This window comes from Cetorhinus maximus, chromosome 4 (assembly GCF_964194155.1).
Source record: "Cetorhinus maximus chromosome 4, sCetMax3.hap1.1, whole genome shotgun sequence".
Classification (NCBI taxonomy): domain Eukaryota; kingdom Metazoa; phylum Chordata; class Chondrichthyes; order Lamniformes; family Cetorhinidae; genus Cetorhinus; species Cetorhinus maximus.
In genome coordinates, this window is record NC_135882.1 from 108,259,510 (window position 1) to 108,282,265 (window position 22,756).

Below are 22,756 nucleotides of genomic sequence, written 5' to 3' on the forward strand. Positions count from 1 at the left end.
TCCTGGGGGTTACCATTGACCAGAAATTGAACTGGACTAGCCATATAAATACTGTGGCTCCAACAGCAGGTCAGAGGGGAGGAATCCTGCGATTAGTAACTCACCTCCTGACTCCCCAAAGCCTGTCCACCATCTACAAGGCACAAGTCAGGAATGTGATGGAATACTCCCCACTTGCCTGGATGAGTGCAGCTCCTACAACACTGAAAAAGCTGCACACTGTCCAGGACAAAGCAGTCTGCTTGATTGGCACCACATCCACAAACATTCACGCACTCCACCACCGATGCACAGTAACAGCAGTGTGTACCATCCACAAGATGAACTGCAGGAATTCACCAAGGCTCCTTAGACAGCTCCTTCCAAACCCATGACCACTACCATCTCGAAGGGGAAGGGCAGCAGATAGATGGGAACACCACCACCTAGAAGTTCCCCTCCAAGTCACTCACCATCCTGACTTGGAAATATATCGCCGTTCCTTCACTGTCGCTGGGTCAAAATCCTGGAACTCGCTTCCTAACAGTACTATCGGTGTACCTACACCACATGGATTGCAGCGGTTCAAGAAGACAGCTCACCACCACCTTCTGAATTGCAACTAGGGATGGGCACTAAATGCTGGCCCAGCCAGCGAAGCCCACACCCCATGAATGAATAATAAAAAAAATTAAAGCATTAATCATGAACAGCAGGGCAACAAAACAAGATCTCCATATTGCCCTGTTGCACTTAAGGGCAGCACCTTTATATATGGGTTTACCGTCACCAGTGGAAATCATGTTCGGAAGGCAGGTCAAGATGACCTTACCAAGCCATCACCTGTCCCAGCTCTTGGAGATACAGGAGAAACATCTCGAAAAACAAGGGGGAAATGAAGACAGCGCACAACTGACACACAAGTGTGGAACTGCCTAGTCTGCATGTAGGACAGAAACTCCAGGCCATACACCCTACCCAGGGAACCTGCTGACCTGCAAAAGTATCCAAAGTGTGCAATGAGCCTAGATCCTATGAGGTCACAACATGAATGGGATGATGTTGAATTGTACAACCATATAACACCCAGCACTCCAATTGAAAGTAAAACACACCCAAAGATGAACTCAGAAGGTCAAACTATAGAAAACCACCATGAAAGCAAATAATATTCCAATAATACACAGAATGCCAATGCACCTACAAGTCAAGAAAACCGAAGTGTCAAGTCTCAATCTCAGGAAAGTCAGATCATCACGAGATTGGGGAAGATTAGCACACCACCCATATGTTATATAGATGCTTAAAGCAAGGTCCATCTTTTGGGTAAATAGTCTCCACAACCACCCTACTGTGCATATATTTTTACTCTTCATGTACACAATGTTATCTTGGAAAAAGGAGGGATGTTGTGATATCGCTTTAATGGAATATGCAAATGATCCAGAGTGTTCAGCAGCATGTGAGCAGCAGCTAGTAGTGTACATGTGTGTAGGAATAGCAGCTGTGCTTTCCTTGAGTAATTATTGCTGGATCCATAGAGTCAGCCTGTCTGCTGAGCCATCCTGTACTGTGTCTTCAAATAAACCAAACCAACGTATAGTTTACCAGGATAAAAGCAAAAAACTGTGGATGCTTGAAATCCAAAACAAGAACAAAAATACCTGGAAAAACTCAACAGGTCTGACAGTATCTGCAGAGATGAATACAGTTAATGTTTCGAGTACGAATGACTCTTCATCAGAACTAAGGAAAAATAGAAGAGGTAAAATATAAGCTGGTTTAAGGGGGGGTGGGACAGGCAGAGCTGGATAGAGGGCCAGTGATAGGTGGAGATAACCAAAGATGTCATAGACAAAAGGACAAAGAGGTGTTGACAGTGGTGCTATTATCTAAGGAATGTGCTAATGGTGACATTAAGGGTAGAAAAAGGAGGATCGGAAAGGGGGTGGGAATGGAGGAGAGAGTTCATGATCTAAAGTTGTTGAACTCAATATTCAGTCCGGAAGGCTGTAAAGTGCCTAGTCAGAAGATGAGGTGCTGTTCCTCCAGTCTGTCCGCAAGCATGACCCAGACCTCCTTGTCGCTTGCCATTTCAACACACCACCCTGCTCTCATGCCCACATGTCCGTCCTTGGCCTGCTGCAATGTTCCAGTGAAGCTCAACGCAAACTTCCGACTAGGCACTTTACAGCCTTCAGGACTGAATATTGAGTTCAACAACTTTAGATCATGAACTCTCTCCTCCATCCCCACCCACTTTCCAATAATTTATATATATTTTTCTTTTCTCACCTATTTCCATTATTTTTAAATGTATTTCCATCCATTGTTTTACCTCTACCTTTTAGCCTATTTCGATCCCTTCCCCCCACCCCACTCCCACTAGGGCTATCTGTACTTTGCTCGTCCTGCTTTCTACCCTTAATGTCACCATTAGCACATTTCTTAGCTAATATCACCACCGTCAACACCTCTTTGTCCTTTTGTCTATGACATCTTGTGGCAATCTCCACCTATCGCTGGCCCTCTGTCCAGCTCTACCTGTCCCACCCACCCCCCCCTTAAACCAGCTTATATTTTACCTCTTTTCTATTTTTCCTCAGTTCTGATGAAGAGTCATTCGTACTCGAAACATTAACTGTATTCCTCTCCGCAGATGCTGTCAGACCTGCTGAGTTTTTCCAGCTTTTTTGTTTTTGTATAGTTTACCAGTCCTGGTGTGAGATTGGTGAGTTTGTGTAAGGCAGGCATAGAAACAAAACACTACTGATTGAAAATGCTGTCCCATCACATCACTCACTCTGCTTTTTATAGTGCCACATAATCAGGATAAAAAGCACCCCCCATTTCATTTTTATGTAAAGAATTTGTCCTAAGTGTTGGATATTCCTAGCCATGCTCAGGAAACATGTTCAGCTCTGAATCTTAGAGTGTGGATCAGAGAACAAGAAAAATTTTGGAGAAATTACACAAGTTCTGATGAAAGGTCATAGACCTGATATATTTACTCTGTTCACTCTCCACAGATGCTACCAGATCTCAACCAGAGTATTAACGGCAACTTGCATTCATATAGCATCTTTAATGTAATAAAATGTCAAAGGCACTTCACAGGAGCGTTATAAAGCAAAACTTGTTGCTTAGCCACAGAAACTGATATTAGGGCAGCTGACCAAATTCTTGGTCAAAGATGTCGGTTTTAAGGAGCATCTTAAAGGAGGTAAAAGAAAAGCAGAGGGGTTTAGGGAAAGAATGCCAGAGCTTAGGTCTTGGTAGCGGAGGCTGGTGTCCGACAGCATAGCAATCAAAATCAGGGCTGCTTAAGTGGCCAGAATTCAAGGCGCGGATATTTTCCAAAGAGTTGTACAGCTGGAGGAGATTAGAGATAGGGAGGGGCGAGTACATAGCAAGATTTGAAAAGAAGGATGGGAATTGTGAAATCGAGGCATTTAAGTAGGAGCCAATTTAGATCAGCAAGCACAGGGGTGATTATAGCCAGAGTCTAATTCCAAGACGCCTACAAACATATGAAGTTGAAATATCTCAGTTCCATCTCATCTATTGATAAGTTATGGCAAATTGCTGTTGTTTTCTTTAAAATTAAACATTTTTGAGTTTACATGGCTGGATAGATTCAGTTAACAGAACCTAAGGAAGGGTACACTTGTGTTGGGGTGTGCAAAGATTCACTGGATTGGTTCTTGGGTTGAGAGGGCTGACCCTTGACCTTAACTCCATTTATCCACCCATATCCCTTGATTCCCTTAAGAGTTCAGAAATCTAGCGATCATAGCTTTGAATATACTCAACAACTGACCATCCATAGCCCTCAGGTAGAGAATTCCAAAAATTCACAACCCTCAGTGAAGAAATTTCTTCTCAATTCAGTGCTAAATGGCCATCACCTTATCCTTAGGCTGTGCCTGTAGTTCCAGTATCACCAGGCAAGGGAAACAGCTGTTCAGCATCTACCTTGTCCAGCCCTTCAAATGTTTCAATGAGATCACCTCTCATTATTCTAAACACCAGACAGTACAGGCCCATTCTACTCAATCTCTCATCATAAGAAAATCCCTCATCCCAGCAATCATTCCAGTTAACACTTGCTGCACCCGCCACCCCCATAACACAGGTTGGGGTCAAGGATCAGCTATTAATGTATTAAACAGCAGAGCAGGCTCATGGCTTTGTATGACCTACTCCTGCTCACTTTATTTTCTGTTTCCATGTTCTAAATGCAACTCAACACTTCCTCGAGTTGTCATAACAATAAAACTCAAGCTTTGAAGTACTACACCTACCCAAGCTACTGTACACAAAATATTGTGTATGGAATCATACCTTTATATGATTGTATTCACTCTTATTGTTGGTGTCAGCTGAATTGAAAAGAGTAGATTTGCTCTCTAAACGTGCTTTGCCGTTCTGTCGGAATGGACTTGAGGAGAAGGGTAACCCTGCAACACTGATTCCATCTGAAACAAACAAGAGACAGAGACAACTTTAAAGCAATCCACAGAGTTTTACTGCACACAACTACTAATTGTTGAAAAAACTTTATCAATTGCCTTAATTTATGCAAACTACAAAATAAAAAATAATTCATGGAAATTGAGCACAGCATCCAGTTCTGGCAGCCATATTTGAAGAAGGATGTGAAGGCATTGGAGAAAATACAGAGGAGGTTCACAAGAATGATTCCAGGAATAAGGAACTGTGGCTATGAGGATAGATTGGAGAGGTTGGGACTCTTTTCTTTGGAGAAAAGGCGGTTGAGAGGAGACTTGATAGAGGTATTCAAGATCCTGAGGGGTATGGACAGGATAAATAGTGAGAAACTATTCCCACTCAAGAGAACATCAAGAACTAGAGGGCACAGATTCGAAGTAATTGACAAAAGGAGTAAAAGTGATGAGGAAAAAATGTGTCACCCAGAGGGTGCTTGGAGTCAGGGACTAACTTCCTGAGAGGGTGGAGGCAGATTTGATTGAGGTATTCAAAAGGGAATTGGGTTGCTATATGAAAAGAGAGAATGTGCAGAGTTACAGGAGTAAGGCAGGGGAGTGCGGCCAGGTAGAATGCTCTTTCAGAGAACCAATGCAGACTCAATGTGCCGAATGGCCTTCTTCTGCCGTGGGAAACTCCCCTGTTCTTTTTCAAAATAGTGTCATGGAATCTCTTATGTCCATTAGAGGACAGACAAACCCTCATTATCAGAAAGACAGCATCCCCAACAAAGCAGCTCTCCCTCAGCACTTCATTGAAGTGTCAGTCTAGATTCTGTACTCGCTCTCTCTGGTGTGAGGCTTGAATCCACACCTCCTGACTCAGAAGCTACAGTGCTACCACTCAATCACGGTATGTGATCACGAGGCTGCTTATTCACATTCCTGCTGAAGCTATGGGGTAAATTTAATTACCAAGTGGAAACGCAGAAGGTTGGGCAGAATGTCAGTTTTATACCCAAGCCAATATTGATCTCTATTTAACAGAGTAAAATTGGGCAGGCTGTAAAACTAAAATTGCATTCGATCTCGTCAGTTTCTCAATGGAACACCCTATATTTCAGGTTTTCATTAATACCTAAACCTGATGCTATTTGAAAAGGATTTCCCCATATCCCTTACAGTTCTATAATGCTACATCACATCAGTTTGTTTAGAATGTGATATATAACGGGGGAGGTGATAGTGTAGTGGTATTGTAGCTGGACTAGCGATCCAGAGAGCCAGGGTAATGCTTTGGGGATCCAGGTTCGAACCTGCCACGGCAGATGGTAGAATTTTTATTCCAAAAATCTGGAATTAAACATCTAATGATCACGTCGATTGTTGTAAAAAACCATCTGGTTCACTAACGTCCCTTTAGGGAAGCAAATCTGCCATCCTTACCTGGTCTGGCCTACAAGTAACTTCAGATCCACAGCAATGTGGTTGACTTTTAAAATGCCCTCTGAAATGGCCTAGCAAGCCACTCAGTTGTAACAAACCACTACAAAGTCACAAAAAAGGAATGAAACCGGACAGACCACCTGGCATTGACCGAGGCACCAGAAACAACAACAGGAATCTCAGCCCTGTCGACCCTGCTTACTAACATCTAGTCCTCCTTACTAACATCTGGGGGCTAGTGTCAAAATTGGGAGAGCTGTCTCACAGACTAGTCAAGCAAAAGTCTGACATAGTCATCCCCAAGAAATCACTGCTATTGACTCTCACACTGTCACACAAGTTGGCTTCTTAAGGCCTCCCTTATAGAATTCAAAAGATGGCTGCTGTGTCAATTTTCAAGGAGTCAGTGTTTCACCGAGCAAAGAAATTAATTACGTTGTGGTCCTTTTGAAGTCCCTTCCTGTCTCCTTTTCTCTCAGAAGTCATAGGGTTTACAGACCTTTTTAGAGGTTACAATGGACATCCCTGGAAAAGTTTTTTGCCTTTTAACTCTAGAGAAGAGTCTGACAAGATTTGAACTAACACAGAAAGCTGCGATGTTTTCTGTCCATAGTTACATTGTGAAAAAGGCTTTTAAGTTCAACGTAAAGGTTTGAAAATAGAAATGTACCTTTAAAACAGTTGTCCTTAAAATCTGTAATATCACAATTACGTACTTGTGATAGTTGCTTGTTGCCTCTGCTGAAAAATGTACATGCATGTGCGTAGGTGATGATGGTTGGGCTGGTTCATGGCTGGTAAAGATTGCCCCGAGGTGGGACCTATTCCTTGAGTATCACACCACATGGTGTCATCACCTCATAGCATCGTAGTTCCTTGCATAATCCTGACACTTCTGCTGAGATCCACATCAGTTTCAGAGAGTGTGGGGCTGGACTGTCACCTTCTGACCAACGTTAAATGGTGGTAATTCAGCACCTGCATGTAAATCATGTATGTCTTTCATCCCATCTGGCCTCTGATGTAGCTAGTCTGCGATCAGGGACGACTTTCAGTGACGTGATAGCTGATAAAGTGGTTCCCATTGGTCGCCTAAATAGGATTTCAAGTGGTGATGGAAATCTGGAATCTAACAGAGTTGCACGAAGATATAGCAATGCAACTTAAATGTCTTGTCTAGCTTTCATGCACTTCTGGATCAGCAACTTCCCTGTCCTTACCTTGCATTCAGCCATTCCATTAGAACAAGGTTACCAGGGTGATGGCATGAAATGGTTGATAGCCCATTTTACACACATATCTTGAAAAGGTTTCTTAACAGTGCTGGCCACTGCTGCTTTTGAACAATTGGAAAATTAGAATGATAATTGGTCATTAGTAAATAGTCTACCTTGCCCACAGGTGAACGGGTCTGTTGTTAGCTTGATCTACGGAGAAGACAGTATGTCATGTGGTTAGAACGGCTCTTACTGCTGACTGGCTTGGTGTTTCTGACACGTCTCACAAGCCCTTATTGCCTGGTCAATGTCTTGATAATGCTGGGCCAGAACACTGATTCACAAGCAAGTTGTCGCATCTTCTTGATCCCCATGTGTCCCAGACAGGGCTGACCAAGTATATCAAGCCTAAGTGCCACTGGAATTAGTACTTAGCATCCTTTGAAAAGCACTCCATTTAAAATACCAATCTCACCCCAGTATGTCCTCAGATCTGTGGGGATTTCCTGGGTGGTTTGAGGCAAACCATCTACAACAGTCTGCCACAAGTTTCTGAGTACTAGGTCTTGAGAAGTCTCTCTTTGGAGTTGATCTCATTAGTGACGACCAAAGCACATTAGGTTGATGTTGAAGACGTCATCGAAGCTTGCACACACTTGGTTAATCCTGAAGTCTCGTGCCTTGCCAGGGTTAAGCAGTCAGCTCAGAGTGCCTGACAGGACCACCTGAATACCAGGTTTGTACCTGACATGGCAGTTATAATCTTGAATCTTAATGGTGTTGAGGCGGTGCATGAGTAAGGGGTTTCCTCCAAATCATTTCCAAGGGGCTGTGGTCTGTCTCAACCATGAACTCTTTCCCAATTAACTGTGTGTGAAACCTGATGATCGCAAAAACAAGCGCTCGAGTTTCATGCTCGATATTCAAATAATTTGTCTGTGCTGGCGATAGACATTTTGATCCAAACGTAACAGATTCACCATCCTGAAGATGACATACACCAAGGGCTCTCTGTGTTGCATCTACTTCTAGCTTTGTCACTTTCTGTGCATAATATTAAAGATATGACTTGGCTGATGGCGTTTGTTTCAACGCATTGAATGTATATTGGTGGCAATCCAGCGATAGAATGGTGAATCTTTCTTCAACAGAATCTTAATGGAGATGCCTTCTCAGAAAAGCTCATAAGACATGTTGCTAGGAAACTGAACATACCTAGGCATCTTTGTAGATCGTCCTTGCCCTGCAGTGTTGGTACCTTCAATCTTGCTTGGATCCAGGCAGATAAACCAAACCTTCGCACTTGGCAGACTCCATCAGCAAGTGTAGGTGTCATGAAACTATCATTTTTCATTGTATTATTGTGGGGTATTGTAAAGTAGGCTTATGTTTTTGTGTGTGTGGATGGTTCTGTGTGACAAACTTATTTAAATTCGAGATGGATAGACTGGAAGGTTGAAATCATCAAAAGAGTTAGGTGTAAATGCTCATGAGTGAGCTAGGGTAAAGTCAGCAGATAGGGTGTGAATGAAATTTGCATTTTAAAGATAAGTGCAAAGATGTTTGGTTTTCAAAGAGACATGGTAGGATGTTTACAGCTAACAGATAAATAGGCAGGTTAATGCATTGATTTTTCCCAAAAATGCTGGCCATAATGGCAACGTAAAAGGTTTTTATATTATGGGAAAATTAAATTCCAATGGCATGGGGGAACAATGGGATTTACAGATTAAAGAGGAAGAACTATATTTAAAGGAGGATTGGAGGGCTATGGGAGTTGACCATATAATATCTGAAAGGTACACCATGTGAAACAGACTTGGGGAAAAGCCTCTAACCACTCTGGTTACTGGAACAGCAGACCTCTGCAAAGTTGTGTTAAAAGCCTTTGAATTCCACTTTCAAGTGGGTGCTTGTGGTAACCTTGCTGGTTGAAATCTATTTTGGACTGTTGCCTTAAAAGGGTTGTGTAGTTGGGAATCTGGTTAACTAGGAATTTTGAAAATTGTTATAATATTTAGTAACCGTGTAATTGTTGTCCTAATTGTTGTCCTGCGTGTTTTATTCTTTTGTTTTGTTAATAAATGTTTTAATTTAATTTTTTAAATTTCTAAAGGTGTTAGCGGACTCATTACCTCTGAATTCAGCGCACAAATCTTTTCCTAATAAATACAAATTGGAAAGCCATTGTGATAACATGGGCAAGTTTCCCTTGTGGATTTGGTGAGCCTGACAAATATCACCCGCCGTATCATAACACTATGCTTCTGTAATGCTCCTCTTTCAAGCATCAAACCACAGTGACGTTATCTGCAATGCATACGTAACCTGTACTTGTTTCGTTATTCGGTCCATTTGTTGCTGAAAAATGTCTTGGCTGATCAATAGCCCAAAAGGTATTCAGAGGTAACAGTATCTGCCAAAAAGGGTTCTAAACATAGTCAACCATTGAGACTCTTGACAGGCAGACAGATCAATATCCATTTATGGCATCGTAAAAAGTGTTTCACTCATACAAACGCTAGGTTAAGCTCTTCCAGTGTTAGTACCTGGAAGGAAAAAAAAACAGTACAACTTTGAAACGACTGGTCGTGGTCCAAACTAGAATTCCATTTTAAGGTATACAGACCAGTACCAGTCATTTCCAAGTTTGTGTTTTTTCCTTCTGGTGAGAACATCTCTTCAAGGTTTTGTTCAGCCTTCTTGGGTCAAAATAGAATCAAATGGAACCATCCTTCTTAACCAGGGCTGCACCAATCTGTGTGGTGCTACACTCTGCGAACTCAGTGTCTCCATGTTCAGTTCCGTCCTCAGGTCTTTTCCAAATGTGCATGCTGCATTTCCGTGATAGGTTGACAGATGGCATTGTGCTTTCTTTGAGTTGAAGGACTTTGTCACCATGGAATTCACCAACCGTGTCAAAATAGGCTGGGTATAATCTCTCGAAGTCTTGGATTGACACTATGGGTGTGCATACACTTGAATGCTGAGGTCTTCTGACTGGATCAACTCATGGATGGTAACCATGTTGAGCTTGTTGCATGCTGGCAATCCTGCTATTGCTGATCCTGACACATCCACTATGTAAAATGTCTACCCAGACATGTTGAATCTTTGTACCTGTATTCCAGGTTTAAAGATGCCCAGACAACATATTGGTGATCCATTGTAGGCAGTGAGCTTTACGTTGGTGGGTCGGAATACTGATTCCCATCTCTCATGATACATATTGTTGAGAAAGGTAGGGTGTTGGCACTTGCACCTGTGTCAATCTTCATTTGCAGTCAACGTCTCCCTGCTAAGAGACACAAATACATAGCTTAATTTTAAATTGGCAGTCATAAGTTGCAAACACTGGTCTCTTGCACATGTGCTGGCTGGGAAGTGGCCACATATGTACAGTTTGTGTCTTTTGCATTCTTCGGACCTTCTGTGAATGCATCAGCCAGGAGCTGCCTGCACATGCACAGTTCATTTGCTTTCGTGTCTTCAGGCCCAGAACCAGCCCTGCGCACCTGCACAGAAGCAGCAAAGTGAAATGACACCAAACTGCAGATCAGGTGACCGGAAACAGAGTGCCATGACTGAGAAGGTATCCCAGGGAGTAGGACGTGGGGAGCGAGACAGGCAGAGGTCCCAGAAGAAAGTCCCAATCAGGGACAAAGGCAGGGATCAGAAAGAGGTCCCAGAAGTCAAATTAAAAGAAAGAAGCAGAGCAATAGATCCCAGTTAAAGATAGCGGTGAAGAGCGGGCTTGAAGCAAAGTGGGCTGGAAAGAAGCCATGGGGATCAGAGGAGGCAGCCGAAGGTTGGTGGCCCCTTATTTCTGACCTTTTGGAGCAATGGCGTTCTGCTTAATGCGGCCAAAGTCCTGAAAGTATGCTTGGGAGGTGAAGCTTGAGTGTACTTGGAGATCCAGGGGAAAGGAATCTCAGAAGGGGAGATCAAAACCCTGCAAGGTGGGCCATTGTTGCAGCCATCCAAGTAGGAGCAACATTTGAAGAAAATTCCAAGGCGACACCTTCAAATGTGGAGGTTGGAAACCCTCATGAGAAAGACAAAGTTTCCGTTAGACTGGTTGGCTCACAATGTGATATACGTCTGGGTGGGTTGTTGAGAAATTCATGGAACCTGCTTTGACACATCTGTCATTTATTTTGGAATGCGGTGTGTCTGACCACAATTTGCCTGTTAATTCACATGTACCTCATACTTAACCTGAATATTAGAGTATAAGGTAGATATTATAATTTGTTTGATCTTTCTTAATGTGTGTGTCTGTAAGGATATTGCTGGAGTGAAGGAATAGTGAAAACTTGAATCATCTTTTGTTTGTATTGAGATTTTTCCAACCTTTGTTTGGTATAATATAGTTCATTTCTGTTTAATAAATATTTTATTCCTTGTGTTCAAAGTTCACCAGCAGACTCCTGTGAATTTGTTTAGTAACATTCCTCCATGGTTTCTAAAAAATTACAAAGTTAGGATCCATCAAGCCAGGTTTCACTCTGGAATCTGACTTGTCTAGTATTTTCAGCTGGGATTGCAACACTGCCTTATTTGGGCAAATAATTTGCAGTGTTGCAAAGGCTTCAGTTTTGGTTATAAAATTAATCTGTTCTGCTAGGGTTATCATGTGAAGCAGCTGCCCAATCGTTAATACCTTCACCTGACCAAACCAGATCAGGTGGATCTAGGTGTTCTTCAACTTCATGAATGGGCTGGTGCTTGTGGCGATGCCTAGAACTGTCTCGCCCACCTTCACCAATGGGTGGCACACTTTTGCTTTACAGCATTGCTTGTTTAATCCTCTCCCCACGTTCCTACTGCTGGACCTCCTGCAGAGCTTGGTTCATGTCCTCTAAGCCTGCATGTCTGCATATGCCAGGCATCTTCACGGTTTGTTGGCGAGGCCTCAGTCACTGCACACCGTGTTTTGCTTAGGAGCCCTGGATGTCACACCAACAGTCGTCCCAGACCCGAAGGCTTACAAACACCATTTCCCTGTTACAATGGCCTCATTCCTGCATCTGTCTTGTAACGTGCTGTCTACGCCATGCCCTTCAATTTCTCCAGTAGATCTTTCTGAAACACCTCAGAGTGGAGCTGATGAACCAGATTGTTCACAACATGGCATCCTGTTTGAACATGCTCCAAGCTTCCAAGCCCCCATCCTCCTCTTCAAAGATCACGACTTCTCCTTCCATTACCTTACCCATTTCTTTTGCTGTCTCATCGTGGCTGCTGCTGCTGAAACCTTCCACAATCTTTTTGTTATCTCCAGACCGTATTATCCCAATGTTCTCCAAACCAACCTCCCATCTTTCACCCTTCATAAACTTAAGGTCATCCAAAACTCTAATGACCATATACTAACTCATAGGGAGCCTTGCTCACTACCAGCCCTGTGCTTGCTGACTCTTGGTCCATCACTGCCTCAATTTAAAATTCCCATCCTCATGTCAACTCCCACTACAGAAAGCAGGGTTAGTGAATCATGAGAAAGTATAGCTGTGAGGTCAACAGAAAAGGGCTTTCTGGCCTAACAAGCCTGCCCTTTCCTGTTCCTAAATTTCATGTGTTCCTTGCATGATATGCAAGGATTGGCGCCATTGTTAAACGCTGTTCATAAATAAAGCTTCTGCTATAGTTACCACTTGATTGATTAAAAAATGCAATGAAGAAACTGTTTATAAGTGAAGCTTCTCATATTATACACCTGATAGCCAGTTGAAGGAAGAAACCAGTGCCAATCTTCACTTGGAATAAATTTATTCACAAGAGGTATATCTCCTGATTCCGCTTTCTCGTGTGTCAGTGTCTTTTTATAAGCACTCAAGTAACAATCAAAACCTACCGCCTGCATGTACTTAACCTCAATTGATACAATTAACATCTGGTTCTTGATTGATTAAAAATACAATAAAAAGAAACTGCCTCAAATATCAGCCAAACAAAATTCATCCACCAACACATGCAACACAAACACTCAAGACAAGATGCTTAAAATGAACATTCTGATCAAAAGAATAAAGCCTACAATAACCTTCACATTCAAAGGCTTCTCATAATCTGTTCAGAAACAAATTCAAATCCCATGTTGGATCAAACTGATCATATGTGGCACTGTTTCCTGTGGTCAATTGGTAGAAACAGCACCAAAAGGGCATGAGTGAGCTCAGGAAGTTCCCAAACTAGTAGCATCGGGGAGGCAAATACAAATTGGTGACCACTTCACTAAACACCTCCATTCAGCCCCCAAGTGCGACCGAATTTCCAGTTTCCTGTCATTTTAATTCTCCAGTCCACTCCCACTTTATCCTCAGCCTCTTGCATTATTCTGATGAATCTCAACAGAAACTCAAGGAATATCACCTCATCTTTCGATTAGACACTATAGCTTTCCAGCCTCAACATTAAATTCAACCATTTCTGATCACAACCATTGTTCCCATTTTTCCAGAAAGCAGCTGTCAGTAATGGTTCTGCTATTGCCATTTACAACTCCTCTAAATGCATCTTTCTTTCTTCACCTATCCCATTATCACCCACATTTGCCTTGCACTCTCATCCCTTCGGTCATTGAACCACAACCGCCTTCCACTTCATTATGGACCTTCCCTTTTGTTCTTTCCTCCCTCTTTAACTGGTTCTGTACTTGCTTATAAAAACTGAAATCGCTAACCTTTGCATTACTGACAAAAAGTTAATGACCTGAAACATTAGCTCTGTTTCCCTCTGCTGCCTGACATTAGTTTTCCAGCATTTTCAGTTTTTATTTCAGATTTCTAGCAGTATTTGGCTTTTGCTTCTTTTTTCTATCTAAAGTCTAATCTTTCTTTAACTTAGCAACTGATTAAATTTGCTCTTTAGGTTGGGAAAAGGTGAGTATTAGTCCAGCTTTAAAGCAGGGGTTATACAGGCTCTGCTTGCAACTGCAGCTAGTAAATTAATTAACTGGCATAAACAGGTTTTCAGAGGCTAGATTCAGACAGTATAAAAGCAAGCCATCTACAGTGCTGCTTTAATCTGCATTAGAGTGCTTCAGTTGGAGGGTGGTGAGAGGGAGTTCGCTGAAAAGGGAAGGAGGGGTCTTTTCATTTTCTACCTTTCCTTGGTAAGAAGGTCAGCTGCCTTGGTAAGTAGGACCTGGTAAGTATTTCTCCTGTCCTTAATATTATCTAAACTACAGGAAGTAAAAGTAAAGGGAGCAGTTTAAGGGTAAATCATGGCAGGGCAGCTCGGCAAAGCGGAATGCTCCTCCTGAGCGATGTGGGAAGTCAGGGACACTTCCAGTGTCTAGGATGACCATGTGTGCAGTAAGTGTCTCCAGCTGCAGGTACTCGAAATCAATGTTTTGGACATGGAGCTGCACCAGGAGTCACTGTGGAGCATCCACAAGGATGAGATCTTGGTGGATAACACAAACAGTGAGGTGGTCACACTGCAGGTAAAGAGTGCACAGGCAGAAAGGGAGTGGGTGACCTCCAGACAGAGTAAAAGCACTAGGCAGGTAGTGGAGTCCCCCGGGTCCTTCTCCCTCTCCAGCAGATTTTGTGTTTTGGATACTGCTTGGGGGAGATGGTTTCTCAGGAGAATGCAGCAAGAGCCAAATCCGTGGCACCATGAGTGGCTCAGCTGCACGGGTTTTTTTTTGGGGGGGTGGGGGAGTGCGGAGAAAGAGAAAGAGTAGGAGAGCAATAGTGATAGGGGATTCTGTCATAAGGAGAATAGATAGACATTTCTCTGGCCACAGACACGGCACCAGGATGGTATGTTGCCTCCCTGGTGCCAGGGTCAAGGATGTCACTGAGCGGCTGCAGTACATTCTGAAGGGGGAGGGTGAACAGCCAGAAGTTGCGCTCCATATCGTTACCAACAACATAGGTAAAAAAGCGGGATGAGGTCCTGAAAGCAGAATATAGAAAGCTAGAAAAAAATTAAAAAGCAGGACCTCAAAAGGTAGTAATCTCAGGATTGCTACCCATGCCTCGTGCTAGCGAGATCAGGAATAGGGGAATAGATCAGATGAATGTGTGGCTGAAGAGATGGTGTAGGAGGAAGGAATTTAGATTTCTGAAGCATTGAGACTGATTCTGGGAAAGATGGTCGCACCCCAGCAGGACCGGGACCAATATCCTTGCAGGGGTATTTGCTAGTACTGTGGGGGAGGGTTTAAACTAGATTGGCATGGGGATAAGAACCTGAGCGGGGAGACACAGAGGGAAACAAAGATAGGAATGAAAGACAGAAAAGCAGAAAGCAAAAGTGGAAGGCAGAGAAACAAGGGGTAGCAGCAAATAGGGGCATAGTACAAAAAAAGGTGTGTAAAAATGTTAAAAAGACAAGCCTAAAGGCACTGAATCTGAATGCATGGAGTTTTCGCAATAAGGTAAATGAACTAACAGTGCAAATAGATGTAAACGGGTACGACACAATTGCAATTATGGAGACATGGCTGCAGGGTGACCAAGGCTGGGAACAGAATATCTAAGGGTATTCGATATTTAGGATAAACAGGCAAAATGGAAAAATAAGTGGTGTGGCGTTGTTAGTTAAGGACGAAATCAGTTCAATAGTGAGAGGATGTTGGCTCAGAAAATCTACATGTAGAATCAGTCTAGGTGGAGCTAAGAAGCAACAAGGGGCAGAAAACATTAGTAGGAGTTGTCTAAAGGCCTCCAAACAGTAGTGATAAGGGGACAGCATTAAACAGGAAATTGGAGATGTATGCAACAATGGCACTACAGTAATCATGGATCTGGTGCAGGGCAATGAGATGGGCCAAGAGGACCAAGTGTCTGTGGGAAAAACTTGAGTAAGAGTGATGATTGCTAACTTAAATCTTAAGATCCAATGGAGAAGAGCAAGAAACAATCTAAAGTAGAACTTCTAAGTTGGAAGATGACTAACTTCAATTGGATCTGAGGGGATCTAACCAGGGTGAAGTGGAACCGACGATTGACAGAAAATATGTGAAAAGAACAATGGATGGTCTGAAAGTGATATTTCAAGTACAGGCTGGGTACATTCTATCAAGAGTGAAAGGTAAGGGAACCAAAACCAGGGTTTCTTGGATGACAAGGGAGATACATAACATGATGGAAACAAAAAAGGGGGTTGTATGATGCATATCAGGTGAATTCTTCATGTGAGAACCAGGTCAAATATAGTAGGTTGATGGGGAAGTGAATATGAAAAATACTCCTCCCAAAGAGGATATGGGAATAGAAAGACAGTTAACATAAAAGGGAACCCAAAAGTCTTCTATTGGCATGTAAATAGTAAGTGGGTGGTGATGGGGTGGAGCCTATTCAGGGCAAGGAGAGTAATATATGCTCAGAGGTGCAAGCCAAGAATACTTAATGAGTACTTTCTATCGGTGGTCAGGAGGAAGGGGATACTGACAAATTATTGGCTAGAAGCTGAGATGGTAGAGTTAATGGATGGGGTGAAAATTAATGGAAAGCATGCACTGGAAAGTCTGACTATGCTTAGTGAATAAGTCCCCTGATCCAGATGGTTTGCATCCCAAGTTGCTAAAGAAAGTGGGAGTACAGTGCTTGCCATAAAAGCAGTCCATGCCCAAATGCAGCAAGACCTGGACAATATCCAGGCTTGGGTTGGCAAGTAACATTTGTGCCACAAAAGTGCCAGGCAATGACCATCTCCAACAAGAGAGTATCTAACCATCGCCCCTTCACATTCAATGGCATTACTATTGCTGAATCCCCCACTATCAACATCCTGGGGGGGGTTATCATTGACCAGAAACGGAACTAGACTAGCCCCATATAAATATTGTAGCTACAAAAGCAGATCAGAGGCTAGGAATTCTGCAGTAAGTAACTCACCTCCTGACTCCCCAAAGTCTGTCCACCATCTACAAGGAACAAGTCACGAGTGTGATAGAATACTCTCCACTTGCCTGGATGAGTAGAGCTCCAACAACACTCAAGAAGTTTGACACCATGCAAGACAAAACAGTGCACTTGATTGGCACCCCATCCACAAACATTCACTCCCTCCACCACCGATGCACAGTGGCAGCAGTGTATACCATCTACAAGATGCATTGCAGAAACCAACCAAGGCTCCTTAGACAGAACGTTGCAAATCCACGACCGCTACCAAGTAGAAGGACAAGGGCAGCAGATGCATGGAAATGCCACCACTTTGAGGTTCCCCTCCAAGCCACTCACCATCCTGACTTAGAAATATATCGCTGTTCCGTCACTGTTGCTGGGTCAAAATACTGGAACTCCCTCCCTAACAGCACTGTGGGTGTACCTACAACACATGAACTGCAGCGGTTTAAGAAGGCAGCTCACCACCACCTTCTCGAGGGCAAGTAGGGATGGGCAATAAATGCTGGCCTAGCCAGTAATGCTCACGTCTCATGAGTGAACTTAAAAAATCTTCAATCTTCCCCCGATATGGAGGAGGTGCAAAAGGATTGCAAAGTGGCAAAGGTAACACCCTTATTCAGGAACAAATACTTGAACAGTCCCAGTGACAACAGGCTGGTCAGTTGAACATCAGTGGTAGGTAAGGCTTTAGAAACAATAATCAGGGAAAAAGTCAACAGGCACTTTGAGAAGTTTGAGTTAATTAAGTTGAACCGGTATGGATTTGTCAAAGGCAGATCATACTTGACTAATCTCACTGAACTTTTTGATGAAGTGGGTTGATGAAGCCAACGCACTGGATGTTGCCTCTATGGATTTTTTAAAAAGCATGTGCCAAAGTACCACATAAAAGGCTGGTTAACAAAATTGAAACTCATCGAATAGCAGGGTCAGTTCCAGTTCAGATTTTTTTTTTTAAATGAACACATACATACATATACATATTAAAAATGACATGAATATTGGAATACAAAGTAAAATTTCAAAATTTGCCAACGCTTCCAAACTGGGAGGTGTGGCTGACTGTGTGGATGACACCAATTAAGTGCAAAAGGACAGATAGGCTAGAAGAATGGAGAGGCATGTGGCAGATGGAACTTTATACAGAGAAGTGTGAGGTGATACATTTTGACAGAATAGGGTGAGGCAACAGACAATTCTAAAAAGAGAATGAGGAAGCTCGTGTGCATAGATCTTTGAAGGTAGCAGGACATATTAAGAGAGCTGTTAGCAAAGTACAAAGGATTTAGGGCTTCACAAATAGAGCAATTGAGTACAAAAATAGGAAAATTATGCTAAACCTTTATAGTGTCACAAGGTGTAATTACAATGTTACAGATTTTAAGGACAACTGTTTTAAATTTTTCAAAATGGAAGTATGGACAGGCAACATGGCACCTTCTGGTGTTTATTCAAACTTCATCAGACTCATATCTCTAGAGCTGGCTATAAATAGTCATTAAAAATGCAAAGGCCCTTTCAGGGACGTCCAGTAAATTCTAAAAGGTGTGAACAACTTTCACTTCTGAGGGAACATGAGACAGGGAGGGGTTTCAAAGGACCTCGACGTAACTGTTATGTGCCTGGTGGAACAATGCTTCATAATGAACATAGCAGCCATTTTAAGTTTTGCAACTGTATAATATCTGTTTCAGAACCGCCATTTTGTGTGCAGAACCCCAGGAAGAACTCTGAGAAAAAACTTCAGAGGAAGTTCTTGGCCAAGGGAGACAAAGAGGAAGGTATTAAGATATCAACTTCTATTCTGCCAGTCATGACAGATTTAAATAAGATAGGCAAAGAAAATATGATCCCATTAGTTTAAGGTACAAGGTCTAGAGGACACAGATTTTGGGGTTTGGGCAAGTGATGCAGGGAGGATATGACGAATAACGTTTTCTGCAACAAATGGTCGAGGCCCGGAACATACTGTCGACAAGGATGCTGAAAGCGGAGACAATTAATTATTTCAACAGGAAATTGGATGGATACTTGAAGGAAATAATTTTGCAGGGCTAGGGGGTAGAGTGGGGAAATGGAACTTATTGGATTGTTCTACAAAAAGCTAGCATGCACTCAATGGGCCAAATGGCCTCCTTCTATGCCATATAACTCTACACTATTTTTTTCAGCCTTTTGAAGAGATAACTGAATAACATACTTGAATATCGATTGCAGCAAAGTTAAATGCTATCAACCTCACTCTGTTAACACCCTGTAATGTGGCACTTGTGTTTATACATTATAATTTCACTATTTAATTTAGTTATATGATGTAGAAATAATAATTTTGGAAAACAGAAATCCATTGATGATTTTACACATTAAAAGATGAATATGTTAGCCATTATGAGAATCAAAAAATAAATAGATGCATCAAAAAATATTAAAACAGGGACCCGACTTCAGTTGCTACAGCAATTTCTCTGTTGTAGTTTATCAGCTGGATAGAATAAATTCTTAATGTGAAAGTCATGTATCTTCTATGACTAAGACATCTATATAATTTTGTGTACAGTACAAATAGTGTGTTTGTGGATGGCAATTTAACTTGTTTGAAGTAGAGAAAAAAAATAATGCCATGCTCTTCTTGTTTGCTAAAATAAGGAACATAATAACACCAATCCACTGAAAGATGGATCTCAAAAGGCGCAAAAGGAAAACAACTTCTTTGTAATAATGCCGATCTTACCAATTATATTACTGACTTCAGTTTTTCAGTTGCCTGCTTGAATGGCTGATCCAGCTGAACATACAACCTTATAAATAAGTTTATAGCATTACACAAATATTAACATCTAGCATTGCAACATTGTGCATCTCTCAAAATAAAAGTCCCTCTTCCTATCATGTCACCCTATAATGAACAATAATTATGCTGTTAAGTCAAGAAAACTATATTAAAAAAAGTCTATATTTTAGAAAATGAAACCACATCTTTGTTCTTCAACAATAAAAACCACTCTCTGCTGGTACTTTCATAAGTTCTCATAAGTAGGTCTCTACTCCTGAGCTGGAGAAGCATGTGCTGCCAGAAAAATTATTACAGGTACCTGGCTATTTTACTTGTCACATTTTTGGAATATCTGGAAGTCAACAAATCAAAAATTAACAAGATACACACCTCCATAAAGTTTTCTTCACATATCAAATGGAACTAATTTAGCATCTATGAAGTACATGTTAATTATACCTACAATGGGGAAATGGATAAAGAAGAATTTATGTAACTCAATGCTCTTACAGTCTGTAAGACAAGATATATGACAGTCAGTAATAATGTTATGAGCATTGATCAAGCTGTTAAGAACACCATTTATTGCATTTAGTTAAAATGCTCATATTTTTAGTGAATGAAGATGCCTCCAGCATTTAGAATATTATCTCCTACTGGTGACTAATAATATTATTATTCCTGGATCTTGAGCATTGTGGGCGTCAATATTCTCAAATAGAAATTAGTGAGTTGTCAATGATAAAAAAAAGCAGGATGTTGATCATTGACTACTTTGGTACATACAGCACATAAGCCCAATTAAGCACTCACTTTTAACAATTTGAAATTAATGAATATTTAGCACATAAAAAAAATCTTTCCAGACTCAAATTTACTAATATTAATTCAGTTGAATTATATTATCAGACTATTTTTGAATTTGTTAGTCATTTCACTCTTACAATGCATCTTCAACATTCCACAATCTCATCTAGCCATTCTTTCAAGCTTAATAGGTGGCGGCGCAGGTACAAAGTTCAAGTATTTTTTAAAAATTTTAAATTCTGAAAATATGCGGCAATTCTGTCAGCATCTATGACAGAAAATACACAGGAAACTATTGTTTGCGTGTGCAACCTTCATTAGAGCTAATAGAGAGGACACCCCGAAAGGACCACAGAAACGCCTGTCTGTTCCCCTAACTAATAAACCCCCTATCACTATTGTCCTTCCTTTCTTCTTCCTCCCCTCCTGTACAGCCGAGCCTCTAGTGGTGCCACAAACTTGGCTCTGACTGCATTCCTCTGAGGAACCAGCGCCCTCACCAGCTTCCAAAATGGAAAATCGATTTGTGAGCAGCACCCCAGGAGACTCCTGCACTACCTGCCTGGTTCTCTTGGGCTGCCTGGCGGTCACCCATTCCCTTTCTGCCTCCAGGTTCCTAAGCTGCAGTGTGAGCACCTCTCTGAGCATGCTATCCACGTAGCTCTCTGGCACTAGAGCTCTGAAACTCGGAGCTCAAGGTTCTGCAGCTGGCAACACTTCCTGCACGTGGTCATCTAGGACACCAGTAGCATCCATGGCTTCCCGCAAATTATAGGGCACACATTGCACTCAGCCGAGCTGCCATGTCTTAACTTTATTTTACTTTGGCTTATTTATATTACTTCATTATGCTGGCCCTGACTTTCCCTTATTCCTGGTGTTTCTCACTTAAATCCAAGTATAGCTACTTCTTTAAAAATAATGCACTTATCTAATTTACAGCAATTTAAAAACAGTCCCTAACAGCAGTTTCTTACAAACCAATGAACTTAAGGTTTTCTGTGGTGTCATTATTAGTTTTTTCTCACCCTCCTTTCAAACTCGGCACAGGCCGGATTCGAGCAGCTGACCAGTCCTGCCACTGTTGCTGCGTCAAAATCCTGGAACTCCCTCCGTAACAGCACTGTGGGTGTACCTATAACACAGGGACTGCAGAGGTTCAAGAAGGTAGCTCACCACCACCTTCACAAGGGCAATTAGGGATGGGAAAGAACTGCTATCCTAGCCAGCGATGCCCATGTCCCGTAAATGATTAATTAAAAGAAATTTAGTTAGATTGTTACAACAAAAGATTTTTTAAAAAGTGAAATCTTGTCCATCGGTTCTTCCATTGGGGTCATTTGGGAAGTTTCGTTCTTTCACTTTATTGTTCTTCATAGGGATCATAACAGTATTTAAAACAATTCCTTCCAGGGTTGACACTCTAGTCAAGAACATGACCCTCCCACTTATGGGGCATGGGTTAACAGCTACCCAGACTACCAGAGCAAACATGGTCTCCACCTGCTAGAACTGAAGATTCTAAATGAAGTGAATCAGGACATTCACCCTCTAATTCTCAGTCATCTGCACTCAAATCAACAAATCATCCATAATTTGATATTACATCCAAGTTACAATGCGGAAACAGGCCATTTAGCCCAACTTGTCTATGTCAGCGGCACATCAGCCTCCTTTCATCCCCATCACCTAGCCCTTTCAGTACACCCTTCTATTCTTTTCTCCAAGTGCTTATCTAGCTTCCCCTCAAATGCATTGAACCCACTTTCCTCAACTATTCCTGTGATTGTACATTCCACATTACCACCATTCTTTGGATAAAAATGTTTCTCCCAAATTCCGAATTAGATTTATTACCTTATATTTATGGTTCTGGTTTTTGCATCCTCTGAGTGTAAATATATTTCTATGTATACCCCAAGAACCGCTTCATCATTTTTAAGACCTCCATCAGCTGATGTCTGAGTTGTCTCCTTCCAAGAGAAAACAGCCCCAAGCCAGCTCAGTCCTTCCTGATAAATGTAACTTCTAAGTTCCAGCACCATCCCTGTAAATTTTTATTAAGTCGTAACCTTAGGGAGGCCACAAAGTCAGGAATACAAAAACAGCAATTTAATTGATGCAATGGGGCTTTCCAACCAAGCCCAGAATCAAAGAAAATCACCCAAGAAAAGGATATGAAAGAATTAACATCTATTAATGCTTTACATACACACT

The 22,756-nt window shown here is 41.9% G+C and overlaps 1 protein-coding gene across 5 annotated transcripts in view; it reads right to left on the minus strand.

Moving 5' to 3' along the window:
* trappc9 (trafficking protein particle complex subunit 9) overlaps nt 1-22,756 on the minus strand; it is a 971,003-nt gene that overhangs the window by 751,547 nt on the left and 196,700 nt on the right. For all 5 annotated transcript variants that reach the window (XM_078540606.1, XM_078540605.1, XM_078540610.1 and 2 more), the window contains one exon: nt 4,324-4,457. In XM_078540606.1, the coding sequence (XP_078396732.1) occupies nt 4,324-4,457 (134 nt within the window). The remainder of the gene's footprint in view (nt 1-4,323; nt 4,458-22,756) is intronic.